At 40.1% G+C, this 20798-nt stretch overlaps 1 protein-coding gene and 1 long non-coding RNA gene across 4 annotated transcripts; one reads left to right on the top strand and one right to left on the bottom strand.

The window, feature by feature from the left end:
* The first annotated feature begins 10142 nt into the window (after nucleotides 1-10142).
* Nucleotides 10143-16795, top strand: LOC140681842 (uncharacterized). 2 transcript variants are annotated; one of them, XR_012053019.1, is made up of 4 exons: nucleotides 10143-10538; nucleotides 10733-10803; nucleotides 11979-12130; nucleotides 14705-16795. It is a non-coding gene; the product is annotated as an uncharacterized lncRNA (long non-coding RNA). The 2 variants fall into 2 exon arrangements; XR_012053020.1 differs by lacking the exon at nucleotides 11979-12130.
* GPX8 (glutathione peroxidase 8 (putative)) lies at nucleotides 16489-20331 on the bottom strand. 2 transcript variants are annotated; one of them, XM_002186554.7, is made up of 3 exons: nucleotides 20062-20322; nucleotides 19198-19459; nucleotides 16489-17244 (listed from the first exon to the last, which is right to left on the bottom strand). In XM_002186554.7, exons 1-3 carry the CDS (start codon nucleotides 20266-20268, stop codon nucleotides 17081-17083), a joined length of 633 nt encoding a protein of 210 aa, XP_002186590.1. In that variant the 5' UTR covers nucleotides 20269-20322; the 3' UTR covers nucleotides 16489-17080. The 2 variants fall into 2 exon arrangements, with proteins under 2 accessions (XP_002186590.1, XP_012433111.1); XM_012577657.5 differs by lacking the exon at nucleotides 19198-19459 and having other exon boundaries at nucleotides 20062-20331.
* Between the last annotated feature and the right edge of the window lie 467 nt (nucleotides 20332-20798).

The raw sequence follows: 20798 nt of genomic DNA, 5'->3' as shown, positions 1-20798 counted from the left end.
CCAAGACCACAGCAGAAATAAAATAAAGTAGATGCAATAACATTTCATGAGCTTTTTACCTGCTTATATTAAGTAACCATTCTCCACCTTTCCCTTCCCTGCTGGTGCCAAGCCATGAGATGTGTGGCTATGGAAGTGTGATGGTACAGAATTGCAGACAACTGGGATATTGTGAGGTGAAAGAAAAAAATACCTTTTCATTTGGGGGTGCCAGGGTGAGGGTTTACTGAGTTCATGTGTTGGAGACAAGCACACCAATTTAATATATGCTTTGTCTGGGAATTTTTTTTCTAATGGGTAAGATCTTTAGGCGTCATTTAAAAGAAAACACCAGGCCTCAAGGACAACTTGATTAAAATTGCATTCTAGAAGGACATCTAACTTTTAGTAAGGAGATGCATATTAATTAAGTCAGTAATTTTAAGGATGGAAAGGGCAGAAGAGATCTGGATAGAGTTATTTAGAAATGGCATAAGGTTTTTGTTATAGCTAGAATTTGTAAAAGCCTTTTTTTACCAGCAATTTTGCTCATCCTTTGATCAAAAGACAATATTCAAGACTGAGTGTCAGCATGGCATTTTACTGCAGGGCTTGTCAGGGTTGTTCAATGGATCATAAAGAGAAAATATTGCCCATTCACAAGTCTGAGCTATTCTCCACATGCCAGTAATAGACGTGTTCTTGTTTTGATGTTCATTATCAAGTTGTACGTAAACATAAGCAAACATTTGGTGTCATTTAATTGCTCTGGTCACTGTTTTTGAAGCACACAGATTCATGCAATTCCCATTAATATTCCATCACAAAGATGCAACTGATGTTCCTGCTGGTTTGCCACAGATCCTGTGTGGTCGCAGGAAGGCATTGAGGCGGCTTGGGCTTTTGGTGATCACGTAGAGACCAGACTCTAACATAACTATCATGTGATAACAGCAGTACTAAATAAACTACTCCTGTTGGCTCCTCAGTGATGGCAGAGAGATTGAATATCACTGACATTTATTCCCTTGTTTTCCTGAATATTTTTTTAAATAAAAATACTTCTGTGTCTAACTTCTAGGAAAAGGCAAACATTTTTCAGTCCTTTTTATATGACAGCAGCAGCACTCTTCATCTTTTCTAAACATTGACTTCTGGTCAGCAGCCATTATTTGAATTTTGCATTGCACAGCCTCAACAAACAACTAAAGCTAATGAGGTCAAAAGAGGCTGTAGTGTGATTTGGCAAAACTATTTCATATCTGCAGCAAAATCAGTCTTAAAGTCTGCCTTGCACTTAGCACCTGTTCAAACTCTGATAGCAAGTGACTATGTTCAATATTTATATCTTAAATAAAATACTATAAAAAAAAAATCAGTAAGAGTCTTCAAGGTTTTTCTTGTGTTTGTAAAACAGTCTGGGATAACCAGGGAGAGAGTGTTCAGGGTTAAGTCCACCCGTCAATCACAAGCCTACCCGGTTGTTGCATCTCTTACCTGAGACATCATGGGTACATAGAGGCAGAAATAATTCACCCTTCCAGATAACTCACACCAGTCCAGATCCACCTGAGACACTTCAACCTTGGCAGCTTGATCCATCTTTCCATTGTTTTGATATTCTTCAGTCGCCCAACTCTTAGGTATTGTGCACCCGCACAATGTACTTTACAGCCAACTTTTCCACCTGGGCAGAGGTGCCACACTTCTGCAGCCCAGATGGGTTTCCCTTTGTACTGCCAATTGGTCTTTTTCCATTGGTCCAGCTCCCCCTACAGAGCATTTGCCACCATCGGCAATTCAGAGTAGAGGTAAAGCACTGGCCATTTCTCTCATTCAGTGATATCTAAAGCCAGCTGGACAGCTTTCAGCTTTGTGAACTGACTGGATCCACCTTGTCCCTCAATAGTGTAGGACTTCATACAGCACCTTTACACTTTCAATTTGTTCCTACAATATATAAGAAACCATCAGTGAAGAGAGCGCATTGCTTTGCATTTTCTGGCAGCTGATTGTAGTGTAGGACCTCCTCAGAATGTGCAACCTTTTCCTCCTCTGGTGATGATACTCCAAAAATTTCACTTTCAATCCAGTTTGTGATGACTTCTGAGATCCCTGAGTGATTGGGGTTTCCAGTTTGAGCTTGCTGTATGGTCAGAGCAATCCAGTCCTTCCACATAGCCATGATGCTTGGAAAGCACTTTCTCTTTGCACATCCAGTCCAGCACTGGCAGTCAGGATGCCAGAAGAAGCTGTGCTTTGGTACCAATCACTTCTGAGGCAGCTCAAATCCCATCAGAAGCTGCAAGGATCTTTTTCAGCTGGAGTGTAGAAAGCCTCAGATCTTTTGCATCCCTGACTCAAGAACTTCAGCCCTCATCCCCTAGTCTCCTGGATACATTTCACCAGGACTCCAGGAAGGACCATTTTGTCTGACTGCATTGTAGGGCACATTTTTCACATCTTAACCTGTCCTGACTGGCCCAGGGACTACTCCATGAACAATCTCCTGATTCATTTGTTCAAAGGCTTGCTGTTGTTCAGGACCACACCTAAAATCATTCTTCTTTAATGTCACGTGATGGAGAGGGTTTATGATCTGAGGGTTTGTGATCCAGAACATACATTCTGCAAACCCCACAGCACCTAGGAAAATCTGTGTTTCCTTCTTGCTGGTTGGTGGAACATGGCTGCTATTTTATGGAGCACATCCATTGAAATCTGACAATGTCCATCCTGCCATTTACTCCTAAAAACTGAATTTCCCAGGTAGATCCCTTGACCTACTTGGGTTTATGGCAAAAGCAGCCTTCAGCTGATTTTGAATGCCTGAGAAGTTTACTTTTCAGTTTACTTACTGGCTGTGAAGAGTTTTCTCTTGAAAGCAGAATGAACATGCCTACCATTATACTGTAATGGTCTTTCTCTGTTTGTCAGTAACACTCTGTGTCTTTGTAATTCCCTAACTCAAGTGGATCTCAGGCAGAAAAAGGTGAAGGAGCTTTCCTAACATATTTCAGTTTAACTTCCAACAGGTTTTGACCTTGGGACATTTTGCATTATTTTTCAAGGTGAGAGGTAAAGAGTGCTAAAAAGTCACTACTGAACACATGACATGCCACTACTCAGCTTTCTAATAGTCCTAAATAAGGTCTTTTTTTCTCTTAGGAAATTCCTTTGTATTATTTTCTTTGCAATTGTTTGGTGCCCTAGGGATGATTGCATAGGTGATAAGAGGTAGGGACCCAGCGCTTCTATACACTATTCTTCAGAAGTCTAATTAGAGCTATCAAATATACCTTCACATGATTGGAGCAATGGGCAACATATACTTCAGGATATTCTGGGATGTGCAGTGCAGAGCAAGTGGATACCAACAAAACAAACAGGAAAGGAAGAGCTGAGGGTAAAATCAGTATGAATCTCTCATGCTGGCCTCTTTGTGTGAAAGGTGTTATTAATAAAACAGATACAGAGATATTTATGGGAAAAAAAAGTTATACCATTTTATTATTGTTTGGTCTGATTGTCGCTAATATAGTTCCTTTTTTGTTCATATGTATGTTCATAGCGTGCCCTTCTCTTTCTAATTTTGCAATAAAATTTGTATCTCCAAGTGAAATTCACAATCTCCTTTGTCTCAGTGGGCCTTTGAGTGGGTTCAGGAATCCAGCAGTTCCAAGGTCCTTGCAGGACTAGAGACTCACAGGGTCTCTGAGAGGAGCTGGAATGGACTTATATCTCTTGTGAGGGAAAGGGATTTTACAAATTGTGGGTTGACAGGGGTTATTTGACATATACCTACACCCTGAATATCAAGGAAGGGTTTGAGAGGCTAAAAAAGTGGAAGAGTTGAAATAGATGAGCATGTCCTACAGACTAAAGTACAATTTGGGTTAAGCATCTCCTACAGAGTAAAGTACAATTTGGGTTTCTTTGACATTAAGTTTGTAAGTGCTGAGAGTACAACTTAATCTGTGTCATCTAAAAACTGCACACCTGGTTTGCTGAAGTCCTTATCTCAGTAGGGAGGTGAGGGATATTATCTTTGTAAATTTGTAGATTGTAAAGATCTATTTTGATCTGATTATTGTAAATAAATCAGTCTTGAAAGAGTGAAACATAAAAGCAAACCTAAAAAAAACATTTTAACTGAAAACTTGTACATCTGGAAAATACAGTTGGACATGATTCCCTAAATATTAGTCTTTGGAAGAAAAACCAGGGACTTATTTCCATGGCAAATCATATGGAGATTCAACAGAATTTTAGGAACTCACAGGTGTTGAAGCTGGACCCGTCAGCAATTACTTGGGTGAAACATGCTTGCATTTAGACATGACAGTGCTTTTTAAGCTACATAGTTAATTACCCTTATACAGGAAAGAATGTCAGAAAACTTGCCTGGTGTCCAAGACAACATGAGAGGAATCACCTACAGCAGGTGCCTAAAGCCTTGGATATAGTTGCAATTCATAATTATTCAGATCAGCAATTACTTTTTACAATACTTAACTGTGCAATAACATGCAGAATTTTGGTACTAGTAATATAGAAATAAGTATTGCATTATCAATAGAAGCTGCTAGGGAAGGTTTAGAAAGAACCATGTCTGAGTGTTATTATGGCAGTTTATTAATCCAGACTCTTGGGATTCCAGGATGAAATATTATTTAGCCACACGGTTGGCAGCTGGCAATGAACCCAGAGGTTCTTTTGTTCAGTTGGAGTTTATCCAAAGCTAAACAAAATGTAGTTTTACCTTGTATGCATTCTCTAATGCCAGTATGGAATCCCAGTATGTTGGAAGCCTTAGACTGTAGCAGTGGTGTGCTGAAATGAATTTGTAGTGTGCACAAAAAAAGGGATAAGATGATGAAGAGTGAAACTCAGCAGAAAGGCCTGGGATGGATGACTTAGCAGGGCAGCTTTTGATCTGTCCATGGAAAAGCAAAACAAGGAAATTACTGTAGCGTGCTGATGAAGAAATAGACTATTGTTTTATGAAAGCTGAAGGTCACATTAAAACTGAAAATCCTGGGAGTCAACTGTCTGTTTCATGAAAATTAATATAATTTATCAAAATGCACTTATCCCTATGTGCCCTGGTTTTCTTGGAATTTTTATTTCCACCTCTCTTTTTAAACCAATAGAACCAGAAAGTAACTTTTTAAACCAATAAAACCAGAAAGTAACAGGTGACACAAATTCCTCCCTGAGCCAAATGGAGCTTTGATTTACTTTTATATGCTTGCCAACTAAGGTTGCTATTGCTAAATTTAGTGTTGGAAATAAAAGAGGTTTAGATACAAAGCTAAAAGTGTGGCACAAATGGGAAAAAGTCAGAAAAAATTGTATTGATATTGTATTCAATATTTTATATGCCAGTCTATGCACACAGAATGCAGCACACAAGTAACAGTTACATGTTTTTTTTTTTTTTTCTTTGTTTTCTCACTTGTTTGCATAGGAGATGTAATTTTCCTTAATGTTTGAGTGCTGGGATTCATCTGAAGAGTAATAGTGGATAGTTATTTCTAGAGTTCACTCCCCTCATGTTCACAATCACTTTTACTGTGCAGGCAAAGATATATGTAATGGGAGATTTCTAATGAGCAGAGTACTCAACTGAGATGTTAATTGTTGGTTTTGATGTAAGCCTCAGCAAAGAAGCAGGGACTATTTCCTCCTCTTGTCCTCCTAATTATCTCTCCTTTGTACAGCTAAAATGAAGCTTTGAGTTCATTGTACAGCTAGAAGGAAGCTTTGAGTCATTGCCAGAATATTCCAGTTACCTGGTCAACAACATTTCATTCTGGAGTCTAAACAACAGCTGCTCACTGCAGTGTGAAATGATGTGATGAGAACAGCCACATGAATTGAGTCCCCATTTCTTTCCTGATTCCTTCTTTCTGCCTTCTTGCTTTGCTTTCTGTTGCAGGTAGAAACACTTGAGGGCCAAACCCCCCTTTAATAAGTGAGAACCACCATCTACTACAACTGTCAGCCACTTAGAAAGGCCCAGTGCTTTGTCTGTACCACTGTGCGAACTGCTCCTCTAACCCACTCAGAGGAACTGAAGCACTGAACAGGCAGCAAGATTGGAATCTTTCTGGTATACTGGCTGAAAATCTAGAGAGAATAGTGAAGAAATGCAGGAAGAAAAATTAAGTTGTTCCCATGTCTCAGGATCTCTGCTCAGTGAGCACTTAACAAAGCTGGGACATAATATTTTGCTCTGGCAGGAAATTGAAGGCCTTGGTTCCCAGAAATCTCTCTTGGTTGCAACTGTAAAATTAAAACAAAATTTCACCTCTGTATATTCAACAATTATTCCCACCTATTTCAAAACTCAAATTGGTGGTAAATCCTAATCAGACTCCTCATACTGTTAAACAGTAATCTTTTTCTCTACACAATTTGTTACACCTTTCTTGGTTTATCCTGGGTGCCACTAGCAGTGACAACATCATCTCTGGATAAGTATCCAATATGCCCTTGATGTCTAAGTTCCTGTGCCCCTTAGCTAGCCAGGTTTCTCAAAGTAGGCTTTTATTTAAGCAAAAGTTTCCTAAAAACTTACCTAAAGACAAGTTTTGTTCACGTCTCTCTTTCTCTGTCATAGAGACAATCTGCCATCCATTGCTTTGAAGGCAATGTTCTATGACCAGCTCTTTAGATCTCCCTACTTTCCAGGACCTGGTGTAAGCTACCACCATGTCTTGTCAAAAATCATTTGGCAAGGAACACTCTCGCTTTCATATCATTAAATGCTTGGGTCCTAAAAGTGTTAGTGGTCCTTGTCCAGTAGCCTGGATATGATGAATCCAACTTTTCCTAAAACAGGTTGTTTCAGTCAATGCTTAATCGTTGTGAGTATTGCTGCTAATGTCCAGACTTCACATTCCAACTACAAACTTGTATTTTATCTTGATAAATTCTGACACATGATGATGACAGCAATTTTATAGTAAAAGACCTTAGGGGTAATGAATGAGAAAAAGCAATGTTATCATGGTATTGATAAACCTGAATATCAGCTTTCAAAGAAGTACCAGGCACAATATATCAGCACCATCTGCTGCCAGTGAGGACAAACTACATGTTTTCTTACGTATCAGTTTGGAAATATTTTTGCAGTGAGCTACAAAACTTTTGCCATGTTTCCAGTACTTAAGTGAAATAACGGAGCAGTTGGCTATATAGATTCCATAATGAGAAGCATAAAAATAATCCATGGTGAGAAAGAAATAAGGCCACTTAGCCCAGATTACTTCATTTCACTTTGTAGAAATATCAGTGAGACGCTGGAAGCATTATGGAAGTGATATACTTAGCTATGTACTTAGCTATGTACTTTCTAAAACAAATCTCTGTTTAAATTTCTGTTGCAATCTCAAAGTGACAACAAAGCTCTTATCTAGCACATATTTTCCAGAATATCACGTGCTTCAAGTGAAGAAGAAAGTATCAAGGATGGTGCTATAATATCTTCCTGACAATCCAACACATCCTCCTCCACAAACACAATGAAGCTCGGACTTCCCCATGTCACTCCTGCTTATTTTTATTTACCACTGGCTTCACCCAGGGAGCTACTTACATTAAGGCTGCTACCAAACATAATGTCTTGGCATCCCATTTCTAATCAGTATTCAGTATAAATTTTATCCAGATCTTTTATTAGCATCTATTCATGGCACATGTGTGCATGCATGAGCTGAAGGTTCACAGGTAGGGATCACTGCTTATAATACCAGTTGCAGTGGGTCATATTATTTACTCTTTGTTGAATTGCTCAGCATTAATTAATCCTAATTCTAATTCACTCGAACAAAACCTTGTTGACTTTGAAAGACTTTTGACTTTTATTCTAGTTTACAGCCATAACGTTCTCAACTTCAACCTCTTTCCTCTCACTATCAAATAAACTGCACGGTCACAGGTTTTCTCATCTGAAAGAAACTTTTCAGTGTGTGAAAAAAGTTTGTTAAGAGCCTCAAACACTGGTCTGATAGGTAACAGTTCAATTCACTTCACTTGAGTGTTGCTGATTTATTGAGTGTTCAAGCGAGCTGGCTTTGCAGCGCATGCCAGAGTCTGCTATGAGGCAGGGTGACGATATTTGGCCGTGCTTGTTAAACGTTAAGTCTTGTAGGAAAAAACTCCCATTCAGTTAAACGACCAACTGAAGCATTGCAAGCAATCCTTTGTGAAGCTACGCTAGCAGTGCCTTGTGTGCTGTTTGTTTTAGAGAATGCATTAAGAAGGCGCTGAGTGACCCAGCCACTTTGTATGCTGGGTGTGCTTAGTTGTGTCCTTACCAGCACAAAGGGAGGTAATAAGGTGACAGTTTTTTTGAAATAGTTTTACTTTGTTTTGGCAAAACAGCTCCATCAACTGATATTTAATTATTGCTTATTACACATGGATCAATAAAAATATAGTCCTCAGTCATCTTGTTCACACGCTATTTTTTCTGCAGATGTGAAGTGTGCAGCTGCAAAATAGAATTAGGTAGGGAATAAGAAATTATATGAGAAGCTTTTTGCAGAAGAATTTTTTTATTGATTCAAATAATTATTTTCCAGTGGAAATTTTGGAAAAATCTCTCCTGGTTTTCAGAAACAGTAAGAAAGTGAAGAATACTTTCAGCATATTTTAAAAAAGTGGTACTCTGTTTCTTAGTCTTAGAAAACAACACTTTTAATGTGTTTCTAACATCCAAAAGCTAGAAATAGGATGATTATGATTTAAATGTACTCTTTTACATGCTGTGCATCTGCCTGCATCTGTCTCTTGAAAGCCTAGGTGGTGTCACACCGAGTTTTGGCACTATGACAAGAACTGAAAAAGAATGGTTCTGAACTTACATTGAAAAAAGGACAATTTCCATGTTCCAGTAACTCTTATTTTTTTACATCTTTTGATTTAACTAAACTCTCTCTTTTAAAAAAACATGTTTCACCTTTCTCCTATCAAACTTGTGCTCAGGTCTACCCAGGTGAAGTGAGTGCCTAAGTATGTGTGCTGTCCCTCTGGCATGTTAACTCCATAAACACATACGTAAACAACCCATCTGCTGGCATTAAGCGATTCTTCAAACTTTCTCCTGCAACTTCCTGCCTGTCACGTAAAAGCAAATGATAGCATGTTATTTTTGGAGTCTGGTAGTGTAAGATGGTGGCGAAGTGATGAGGTTTTGTTCACTTTTGGGTTTGCGGACCTCGTTGGAGGCGAGTGTGTACAGGGCTGCGATGTCGTTTGCTCAGTCTCGTCTGACAGAACGGCACTGCATTCAACCCTCAGTTTCAGACAGCCTGGCTTGGGTGCCTCAGAATGGCACTGCCCCCCAGACCTTGCTCCCTGTGCGGCGGTGCCCGGCTCCTCACAGCAGGCGAAAGTGGCGGTGGGGAACAGCTGATGTGAGACGTGAGGGGATTTGTGTAGCATGTGCTGAAGAGACAGGCAGAGAATGACAGCAAAGCTGGTGAAGGGCCTGCAGCACAAGTCCTGTGAGGAGCAGCTGAGGGACCTGGGGGTGTTTATCCTGGAGAAAAAAAAGGAGGCTCAGGGGAGACCCTGTCACTCTCTCCAACTGCCTGAAAGGAGAGTGTGGCCAGGTGGGGGTCGGTTTCTTCTTCCAGGCAACCAGTGTCAGGACAAGAGGAAATAGCCTCAAGCCATTAGGTCTAGGTTGGACATTAGAAGGAATTTCTTTACAGAAAGGGTGATTACACGTGGGAATGGGCTGCCCAAGGAGGTGATGGAGGCGCCTTCCCTGGCGGCGTTTAAGAATGGATTGGATGCTATGGCACTTAGGTTCCTGGCCTAGTTGACATGCTGGAGTTAGGTTATATACTGGACTTGATGGTCTCAGAGATCTTTTCCAACCTGATTGATTCTGTGATTCTGTGAAGTTGCCCTAGCCCCACTACCGAGGCAAGGAGAAGGAGCCAAATGACGGCAGCCCCAGACCGTGGCACGGCCACGGGGCAGCCCCAGCGCGCACGGCTGGGGCGGTGACACAGCGGCCTCAGCGAAGTGTCGGCCGCCCGGGGTGTCGGTCTGGCGGGCTGCCCGTGTCCGATGCCGAGCCAGGGCTCTTTGGCAGCGGCCGCCGCCGCCGCCCTGCCCGCGGAGCCGCGGGACGCGCCGCGCGGTGCTTTGCCGCCAGCCGGGACCGCCGCCGCGCAGCCCGGTCCCGCCGGCGGGACGGGACAGGGCTTCCCGCCTCGGCGGGCGCGCCTGCGGGATGCTTAAAGGACGGAGTGCGGCGCCAGGGAAAGGTGCGGTGGGCGGTGGAGCAGCTGGCACCGCCTACCAGCAGGGACCGGCGCCCCCAGGGCTGGCCGGGCTATAAGTTTCCCTCCGCACAGGTTGCTGTGAGAACGGGCTGCTTTCCACGCACCTGCCCGGAGCCGACCCCTGGGAGGGATCCTGCTCCAGGGTACCTCTCCTGAGGTGGCGGCAGCGGCTTCAGCCAGCCCTGGCAGAGACCGAGCAGAAATTAGAAAAACCCTCCCGGAGGACGACAGGAGGGATGAGAACTTGCTTTGGTAACAGAGTCCCGCGGTGGTGCAGGGGCTGCCGGTGCCTTGCGGAGGACCGGTCCTTCTCGGCGTCTCTGCCCTGTCCTCGGGGCCGTGGCTCCCAGGGAAGCCTCGCTAGAAGCAAGGCTGGATGGAGAGTGATTTAGGGTGAATAAACTGAGCTGCGCGGTTGCTAAGTGTTGTGTCTGTTTTTTCCCAAGCATGACGCGAAGAGAACGGTTGGAAAATACCTGAAGTGGAGCAGAATCAAAGCCCACCGAGAGCGGCTAAGGTAAGGATAGGCATAGACGTTTGAACTCCTTTGTACGCACTGAACTGAGAGTTCCTCTGTGCATTTCTGGGGGACAGAGGGAGAGAGGAAGGAAGGAGGGACGGAAACTATGGAGAATAGGTGATTTTGAACAGAACCCTACGACATGTAATTTTTATTATTTTCTATTATTCCTTATGACACTTTCTCAAGTATGGCATCTTCAATGTCAAAAAACCCCGCAAGTTATGGTCAATTGACATCTGTTCAGGGGAGGAAACAAAACACCTTTGGGCTTCTCTCCTGGTGCACTAGAGGGACTGCTTACTCTTTAAAAGCGTAAGTTACTTGACCTGGTTGAAGGGGTTGTATAGATTTGCAGAACTCTCTTTTCACTGGCACGGCAAACTCAATTGCCTACATTTAGAGAGTGGTGTATGATAAACGACACAAAGAACTCACAAGTACAGTAGGAACCTAGGTAGGAAACTTACTAATCACAAAAATAATTGCTGAACAGTAATCAATAGGTAAAATACAGGCAGCTTGTGTCTCAAGGAGTTGACATAAATCACAAAACCAGGTAAGACCTGTAACATGCAAACTAATGGAGTGGGAAGTGAAGTTGTCCTTGGGAAAGACCATACTGAAAAACACCGAAGCAGGAGATGAGCAGTGTGCCATTAGATATGACAGTGTGGAAATGTAATCTCTAGCATGCTGAGAATGTTGCTTTAACATACATATTTTATGTAAGTGACCCCTTAGGAAAAAGCTGTGTTGTGAATTGAGCAACGGCTGAGCTCTGGGAGAAAAAATTTTGGGTTTGGTGGTGAAGGGGAACTAATGGCCAAAACTGAAGAGAACAGTCTGGCAGTGCATGTTAGCTGGCTGTTGTCCCTTATGTGTCCACAGCTGCTATCTGCACTCCATATTGTTTCATTCAAAAGCATCATGAAAAACTCAGAGGTGGCCACCTTTTGCTAAGGAACAAGAAGAACTCAATTAGCCAGTACTTTCTGTGGCTGCTAACAGCAGCAGCATTCAAGGAAGTAAATGTTTCATGTTTTGTTTTGTATCAAGTTAAGATTTATTTTGAGTGATTTAAACCAATTCTGAAGAAAGAAAGTGAAGGCTTCAAATACAATATTAATTGGCTTTTATACAAAGTGTCTAACTCAGTAACTCCTTTCCAGAGTGACTTCAAAGGACTTTCAATCAAAATGGATGTTGGAGGTAAAATTTTATCTCCATCTAGACTAAATTTATAACCGTCAGTCCTGAAACCTTTGGTCATTCTCCATGAGGTGTCTGTAAAGAGATGTATGCTGTGATTTGTAACCTACAGGTAAGTTGGACTATATAGTAACCAATTATAATTCTAATTTCAAAATGAAATTGGCTACTCTGAGTTTGACTCTGGGCTCATCTAGATTAAGGGCAGGGCTGCAATAGTGGCCATAAACAAATGTCCCACAGCGAAAAGGACTGGAGTAAGTGTATATGATACAAATTAACCAGTGGAGGTAACATATTATACAGGTATTCCTACAACCGAGATGAGAAACTGTTTGCAACACTATCCAGTTCCTTTTGGGTAGCCTGGGAACTCTGCACAGGGTTTATACTATTGCTCTTAACTCTGGTCTTCCTGAATCAGACACCTACGTGCGACATTTATCTCTTGACACTATATATTGTTTGAACTTGTATATATATACATATGAAACATAAACCTTAAAACAGGTGAATAATGCTGAATTTAGGTAAAAAATAAGGAATATGTCCAGGCATATTATTTCAGGAGGCATCTCCCTCGTAAGGACTCTGTGTCTGGCAGGCAGTGTATTGCTAGTTGACTGCTGTACCTAATGCAGCAGTCACTGCTACACTGTCACCAGCTGCAGGGCTGGCTCACTGCTGTTTCAATGCAATTCCTTTGGAAGGTGCTGGATTCATGCAGGAATTCATGCAGGTGGTGCAACTCTGTGTGATGGGATGGCAGTGTATGTTGGCTGCTTGAAGTTCTGACAGCAGCTAACATGCTGCTGCTCTCTCTTCCCACATACCTTAGTCATCAAAATGGAGAGCTACTACTTTTGTATTAAAAAATCTTTTTGTTTCTCCTGATTATTGCTTTCTTTGACTTACAGGCAAATACAAGTGGTATCTTGTAGCTTTTTATCATTCTAACAACAGTAAGATTTTTTTTTTCTTTATTTAGACTCTGGTGTTCATCTACTTTTAGATACCAAGGTAACAGGAAGTTTTTAAATAATTGAACCACATAAATAACTCAAACATTTAAAAAACTTTTAAGCTCTTGGGAGCTTATTTAAAGCAAAAGCAGCACATCTGAAAACTTCACAGGTGTTTTAAGTTTTACTTTAATTTTTTAATAGTAATATTTGGCAAATGCAGCTTAATAGTTTTTTGAGAGATGTTTTTGTTTTTTGTTTGCTCTTAATTGAGTAATTAGAGTCTTCAATGGCTTAAAGTCACTTTCACTAACTTCCTAAATACTATATCTGAAAAATAATTACCTTTCCATTGTATGTGATTTGAAAAGTCAGTTTTAGAGCTTTTCCTCTCTCATTGCTTCTCCAAATAACTTAATTTGTTAACATCAATGCATTAAAACAACTGCACATAGTCTCACCAACCACATGGTGTGAACAGCACATAGCACTATATGCGGAAGGATAAAGGCTGGAAGTACTTCGATCTTTTTGATTCATGTTTCCAAACATGCTGCTACAGCCACCACAGTGGTAATTTTATCCTTCTCTTGGCGCTTTAGGCATCTACAGAGTGCCGAAGACACTCTCTGTTGTTACTGTTTTATCTAGGTGCTGCTGTACGTGCCTTGGACATGAAGAGAAAGATCACCGATGCTGGTGAAGGTGTGCAGAGTCACAGCCATCCCACTGCTGCGTGTGGTGATTAGGCAGTGTATTGTTAGTTAGCTGTTCCTCACACACCAGCAACTGACTACACTGTCAGATTAGCACATCGCAGTCTAGACAAGAATATAAACACTGCTGTTTAATCTCCTTGGTCCCTAGCAGGTCCAGTGCCTGCCTGGTTCCCCTGACTGAAGGAAGATGCACTAGGTTATGAAGACTGAGTGAATGCAGGGTTTAAAATAAGGTGCAACTGAGAGTATGGAAGTAAATGCAGCTGTATTTTGCCCAGTTATACAGCTGCCCCAACTGGTTTATATACAACCTACTGGATAATGTAAATATTAAGTAACAGTTTCAGGTTTGAGCCCTATGTAAGTATGTTTCTCTCACAGCACTAAATATTGAAGGAAATGTTGGCTCAGCAAACAAGTATTTTACTTGAATTTACAAGAATGTATACTACTGGTGACTGAAATGGATTTAGAATATTTTCACTCCCATGCAACTTTTTGGAAAGAGAAGCTCAAAGTTCAATGGTATTTGTTTGAGAAAATAAGGATATGTCAGACCTAAGGAGTAAAGGAAGCTTGAGATGGGAATGAAGGGTTAGGATAAAAGATGCAATAGGTTATGCTCAAATGAAAATAAAATAACTTTAACACTCATGGACTGACCTTTGTTAAGCATCATAGGAGGAAATTTTAATCTTAAAGTGGGGGGATTATTCAACAATCCAAGAAATAGGTTTCAATCTGTTTAAAATGTTGGAGTTTATATTTTAATATAAGCTATATTTTAAATTAACTCTAAGTGGATATTTATATAGACACACATTCACACTACTTTCTTGATTTTTGACTATAGATACATGTTTTTGAAAAACTTAAACTGTAGAATCAGGACTGAATGGTACCTATACTGAAATTTCTTCAGAAGATAGTTGTACTGCATTGTGACTAAAGAGTGGAATGAAAAGTTCCATGACTGTTTTCTCAGACAAAATCTTCTTTCTCTAGGACTCTGGAGAGAATGTGATTCAGGAAGCCGTGAGTTAAGTAATTCTGTCCATTTGTTTGCTAATATCACATGCTATTTCTGAACACCAGGAAAGACACTTGATCTTAATGCTGGCATTGAAATATTCAAGATTACACTGTGTCCTCTGGAAAACAATATGAGCTTTAGTGAGTGAGTCACAAAGAAGGTATACATATTTCTTCCCTCCCAGTCCCTTTCAAGCAAGAAAATCATACCTCACTGTTTATCTTGAGTGTTTTAAGGACCCAGATGACATTTCCCATATGCTGAATAACTCTTAGGCAGCACCAGGACTAAAACAGGCTTTTTTTGGCTCTTCCACTAGCAGCACCCAACATTTCTTTCTAACCTACCCTTTTTTATTCAGTGATACAAAAATCAGGGAGTTTTGGTAGTTCACATGATGCATATTTTAGATTTGTACATTTTCAAATTAAGATAGCCACCTTTTATGGGCAAAACACAGTGTCCTGACACTTAATTCCATGGACCATTGACTGTTCCCAGTGAGGGGAGAGGGTCCATATCTCAGTTCTCTTCCTGCTCCATCAAAGCAGCAGAGACATGTGACAAAAATCCCCTGACATATCCCACTGTGTGTTCTCACACTGTACAGGCAGGAGGAGACAGGAGTAAAATGCAGGACCTCAGCATAAAAATAGGAACAGTCTTGACATATTTGATGTGGAATCTTGCAAGACAATGGCAAACAGTGCAGAGACTGGTCTAAAACACCAGCAGCAGGCTCATTTGGTCTAATGAGACTTTTACACAGTCCTTAATTGGGCTTTGAAATTTTGAGTGGATAAATTGTCATGCATTAAGTTTGAGTTCCTTTCCAAAAAGATGTTTGTCATTATTGAGAGTGACTTTGTTTAATCTTTCACATCAGTATCATTACTCAATCTTCATAGATTTTTTTTTTGTCAAATTCTGAATTAATACAGTAAGTGAATTAAAAAACCCTCTTTAAAAAATGCTCTTGAATTTCTCACCTTTTTTATTGCATCTTTTATCCTAACCCTTCATTCCCATCTCAAGCTTCCTTTACTCCTTAGGTCTGACATATCCTTATTTCCTTTTTTATACAGTTGTGTGGCTGTCTTTACTGGAAAAAGTTTTGAAGCACTTTAAGTATTTTCAACCTGGGTTAGTCTTACAAGAGAGCAGCACTAATTCTATCCATCCTTTTCATGTAGAAAATTCTACTGAGACACAGGTTTTTCTCATTCCTGTTATCTCAGCCCTTCTTCAAGGCATGGACAGCAGGAGTGAAGTTTCTTACTCAAGTTTTCTATTTCCCTTCATTCAAACAGATAAATCAAAACACTTGGCAGTTTGTAATGGAAGAGTGGAACGGAACTGGAAATGGATTAGCAGTTACATGCAGGACTGAGAAGATTGAAAGATGAGAAGACTGGGGCTTGAGCCATGAACCTGCATCTTCTTCTTCTACCTCTACTTGAAGATTGACATTTTATTCTAGAGATGAGAGGTAGAGGGGTGGCTGGGGAGCATTGTTTTGGATTGTCTCAAAAAGATGCCTCCTAGAGTTCCAGGCTCTCGACTTTTGCTGCCCCTTGAATCCTTCTGTAAGCAACCATGAATATTTACAAAGGCCCTGCCTTCATCCAGGTCAGAAGAGAAAGAATCCAGTAGGAGAGGAGCTCATATCTGAGGCACTGTACTGCAGCACAAATGTATGGAGAAGGTTGAAGACTTTAAAGGTGTTGTAAAACTGAAATGTAAAATAATCAAAATATAAAGCAGCAAGCAAACTTTATTTCAACTTTTTTTTTTCTTTTTAAAATAATTTTATATTCTATTTACAATTTTTTTACAACTGGCAGCTTTGCAATTCAGTAGTCTTCCTTGAGAAGATATTGCAAAGCTGTTATCTTCTATTACATATGTGTCTAGAAACCCTGCTATGAGTGTCTCGGAGTCCCATGTGTTTCATGATAGGGCAATTATGTGTTAATGGAATATAAAATCTTTGTGTTACTGGTAGATAGGGGAAAAACCTGTGTAAATATGAGTAAATTATTAATAAAACTTCTTTCTAACTATCTACCTCTTGGTGACAATTTTAATTAACTATTGTCAGCAATTCACAAAAAGAAATCATAAACCCCTTATGCAAATTGGTGGTCCCTGCCTGCAAAGTAGTGAGTGCCTTGCTCTGTCAGTAACCTCAGTTGTCCTTGAGGCCACTGCAGGAGCCAATCCAGAAGTAACAGACAAATTTCAAACACCAAAGTTAAAGAGTAGCAAAATCACCTGATGGTTTAACTTCTAGCTACATTTCTCAGAAATGTAGAAAGGCTGTATACCCATGGTGTTGAATGGCCTTTTCAGAGGTCTTCTTTTTTCTTCATGATAATCTGCCTGATTAATGATGTTACTTCAGGTTTGATACTTTCTATTGACTCTTCGGGTCTCCAGAATTTCACAACTTTACCCTCAGGGCTGACAAGGTACTTCCAGAAATTCCATCGAGGCTCTTTCTTTGAAGAATCTGTAAGGATGAAATCAGGTGATTTTAGTGACTTACATTTGGAATTGTCTCCAGGCCCTGTATTGATTCTTTGACAATTTATGCAGAAGCAATCCCACTATATCCTTTGCTAGTAGTCTGAGCACGGATTTACTAATTGCTGCTAATGATCTGAAAAGCTGAAGTCGTTTGGAAGATGTTTCCCCTTTCCCGTGAAACTGTTAAAGAGGTCCTACTTTTACTATGCTGTACTTCCTAGGGAAGAGGTTACATGGCCTGTGTATTTATTCAGGGAATCCCTAGTTTTATGTCAATTTTGGGAAGTGAGATGGGAGGAGGAAGTTGTACTGGTGATGGCTTAATTGGGCTTCTTTCACAAAAAGCTCCAGTTGATTTTGACTGGAGAATAAGTGTTTGCTTGGCAATGGTGTTGAACCCTAAACTGATTTTTTGAACCAGTGTATTGAAGTTTGGCACCACACTTGTACTGCAAATGGACTAATTTTGCACTAGATTATTGGACAGTGCTGTTTCCATCCTGTTGCTAGTAGTCACTGGCACAAAAGGGTGGTATAGCATGATATTCAGCCTTCTGATTATCAAAACGGCAACATAAATAAAACAGATACTTGAAACAGGTAATTGAAAACGCACAGGAATTTAATGTGAAACACAGGAATGCAGGAGGAGAAAAACTTTATTTCAGAATATTGAAGTACCAAAGGATCTTTCTCCTTCTTGTGGGTGAACAGCATGTCAAGTAAGAAAATTTGAATAAAACTTTTTTTCTTTATAGGTATGAATGTTTAACACTGATGTTAAACATTCCTATATGTCACTGATATTTAGAATCTTCATCACACAGAGAGGATGCCTTTGTGCTCTAGTCTTTTTTATAAAGAACTGAGAGAAAGCCCTCTATAATTTCACTGGACATCTGGAAACTCAGGACATTAAAGTTACCTGAGGTTTTTACTTGCATGCCTAAGAGGAGGTAGAAACAAACACAGTTACAATGGCAATGGTGGCCACTTAAATGATTCCTCAATAAAAACAATTTTCAAGTACATAGGAAATATCATGGGGGATAAAGCACACAAGAGCTCTGGGAAAGATTTCATTTAGATCTTGAAATAGTACTCTGACAAGAGGCACTATTCACAGACTCTGAAGGCAGGGAAATGGAATACAGGTTTGGGCTCCCTGCTACTTTATTTTATGGGTAAAATGGTGTGTTAGAAATGGGCTATGTTTAAGCTGTTTTTTTCCTTCACATATCAATATAGTTCAAAACCTAATCAAAGCTCAGGAAAATTCGGAAAGGCTTTTCAAGTTGGCTTTGAGTCTATGAGTTCTTTGGTCAACTGAAGGGACAGAGAATTTAATTTTGCTTATGAGAATTTGAGGTTCTAAGTCTGTAAATGCTCCATGTATTCATGCAGGATTTTTCAGGCTTGGTCCTGAAGTTGACATGACAAATTAATACAAATCAGTGGTTATATATAACTAGTATATATAAACATGCTTTACAATACAGTTTACATAAAGGTGGACAAAAGACCCAGCTAAAAATCTCATCTGCACATGTTTATATAAAATCTTCTGGTAATTTTATGACTCCCATAACTACATTTTTGGCTATAAGAAAAGTATTTTTAAAATAAAAATCACATACTTTGGAATGGGATTTTGTATGTGGGAGTTCCTAGCTCTAGTATTTCTAACAAAATGGATGTTTCTAGCTGGGCTGGTCAGAGGAGACTGTTTTTATGATGAAAAACTGATGCTTTCAGGATACAATTCTTTAGCCCACATTGTTGATATCCAAATTGAAATGAGAGTAATTGTATGCTAAGTGCCTGTTTCTCTCTATAGTTTATGAAGACTTCAGTGTTTCCTGAAAAAACATGCAGCCTGGATTCAATGAGAGTGCCATGGTTACAAGCAGCTTGATACATAAAATAAACCAGTTACCTATTAGAAATTTAAAGGCGGGATCTGCTTCTGATCCTAGGATCTTGATTTTGTGGAAAACAGGGAATGTAACTCCATAGTTTCCTTTGGCAAAAGATTCTATTTCCTGGCTTGAACTAGGCTCTGATTCTCCGAACTGGTTGCAGGGAAACGCCAGCACAGTGAAGTGGGAGGGACCAAACTCTCTGTGCAGCTCTTGCAGTGCGATGTAATTTTTTTCTGTGTATTGGCAGTAACTGGCCACGTTTACAACCAAAGTTGCCTTCAGAAAAATAAAGTTAGAATAATTTAGTTATTAGCTTTTTAGTTATTAGCTATTGTTTAGTTTAGTAAGGAAAAAGCCTATAGGTGTTGTAGAGATCACAAATATTAAAATGTCATTTCTCATTATCATGATGGTTTCTGTTAGAAGGCTTAACATAATGTCTCTGATCATCATTTGATTAAACAAATAAAGATGAAAGCAGCTGAAGATATTTACTTTCAGACAATCTGTTTTAAAAATACAGTAAACTCATAAACGCCATCTTACAGCTTTGTTAATATATAAGCATTTTAAAAAGCGGATATTTAGGACATGCACTAAAATAATATTCCCTAGATAAACCTCCAAAATCCAAAACCAACATTCTTATAAGATTAAAATCCATCAATTTGCCTGTTAGGCTGTATTGACTTATTGATAATTTATTTTCTTGATTTGTTAGATCTAATACTTGGTTGCTGTTCTTCCTGTATGAAGAACAGGAATTTAGTACAAATCTCTGCCAAAAACTCCCATAACCAAGCCTTTTATTTACCTAGAAACATACACATTTTTTGTCAGTTTGGATTCAAGACAGAAAAAGTGAAATAATAACTTACTTTCCCTCTGTATTTCTCCAAGGAAATAATTCTTCCTCGTGAATCCTTGACTTCAAAAGAATAAAAATCTTTGATTTTAGGTTTAAAAAACCTGAGTTGCAGCAGGCAGAGGATGGTGGTGCACAAAAGCATTGACAGGAAGACAACAAAGATCCTGGCTTTGTGCACTGAGTATTTCAGAGGATAACTAGTTGTGAGAGGCTCCATTTTTGAAATCTTTGGAGAGGAGCCTGGGCAGGCCTGGAATGTGAAGGAGGAGCTGAAATATGAGACTCTCAGCTCAGACCGGAAAGAACGAGCTGCTCATTTTTGTCCCTGTTGCAGAAGAGCTGTTACACGCCACAGTGCCTGCTGGGCTTCTGAGCACTTGTGTAAAGTATCGGGATCTTTTGAGGAGGGGAAGAGGGCTAAAAGGGGAGAGAAGAAATGAATGAAAAGGGTCTAACTATCACCTAAGGAGGCTGATTGCTCTGTCTAACTGACCTGTGTGGGATACTCCAAAGTGTGTCTGCACTGTCTTGAGAGCTGCTGGGGACAAAAATGAGTTTGTAGTGCAGCTCCAGCACATCCTGACCTCTGGTGGAGTTGCTCTGCAGGAAGCAGGGAAGCAGCTGTGCTATCAAGCAGACTTGGAGAAGCATTTCGGGGGACAGCTTTTCAGGTAGAAAAAAGGCAGGATGGCTGAAGCCACCCTGTTTACAAACTCAGCACTGCATCTCATCAACTGCTGTGGGATC

This window comes from Taeniopygia guttata, chromosome Z (genome assembly GCF_048771995.1).
Source record: "Taeniopygia guttata chromosome Z, bTaeGut7.mat, whole genome shotgun sequence".
Lineage (NCBI taxonomy): Eukaryota > Metazoa > Chordata > Aves > Passeriformes > Estrildidae > Taeniopygia > Taeniopygia guttata.
This window is presented reverse-complemented; position numbering and strand designations above follow the sequence as displayed.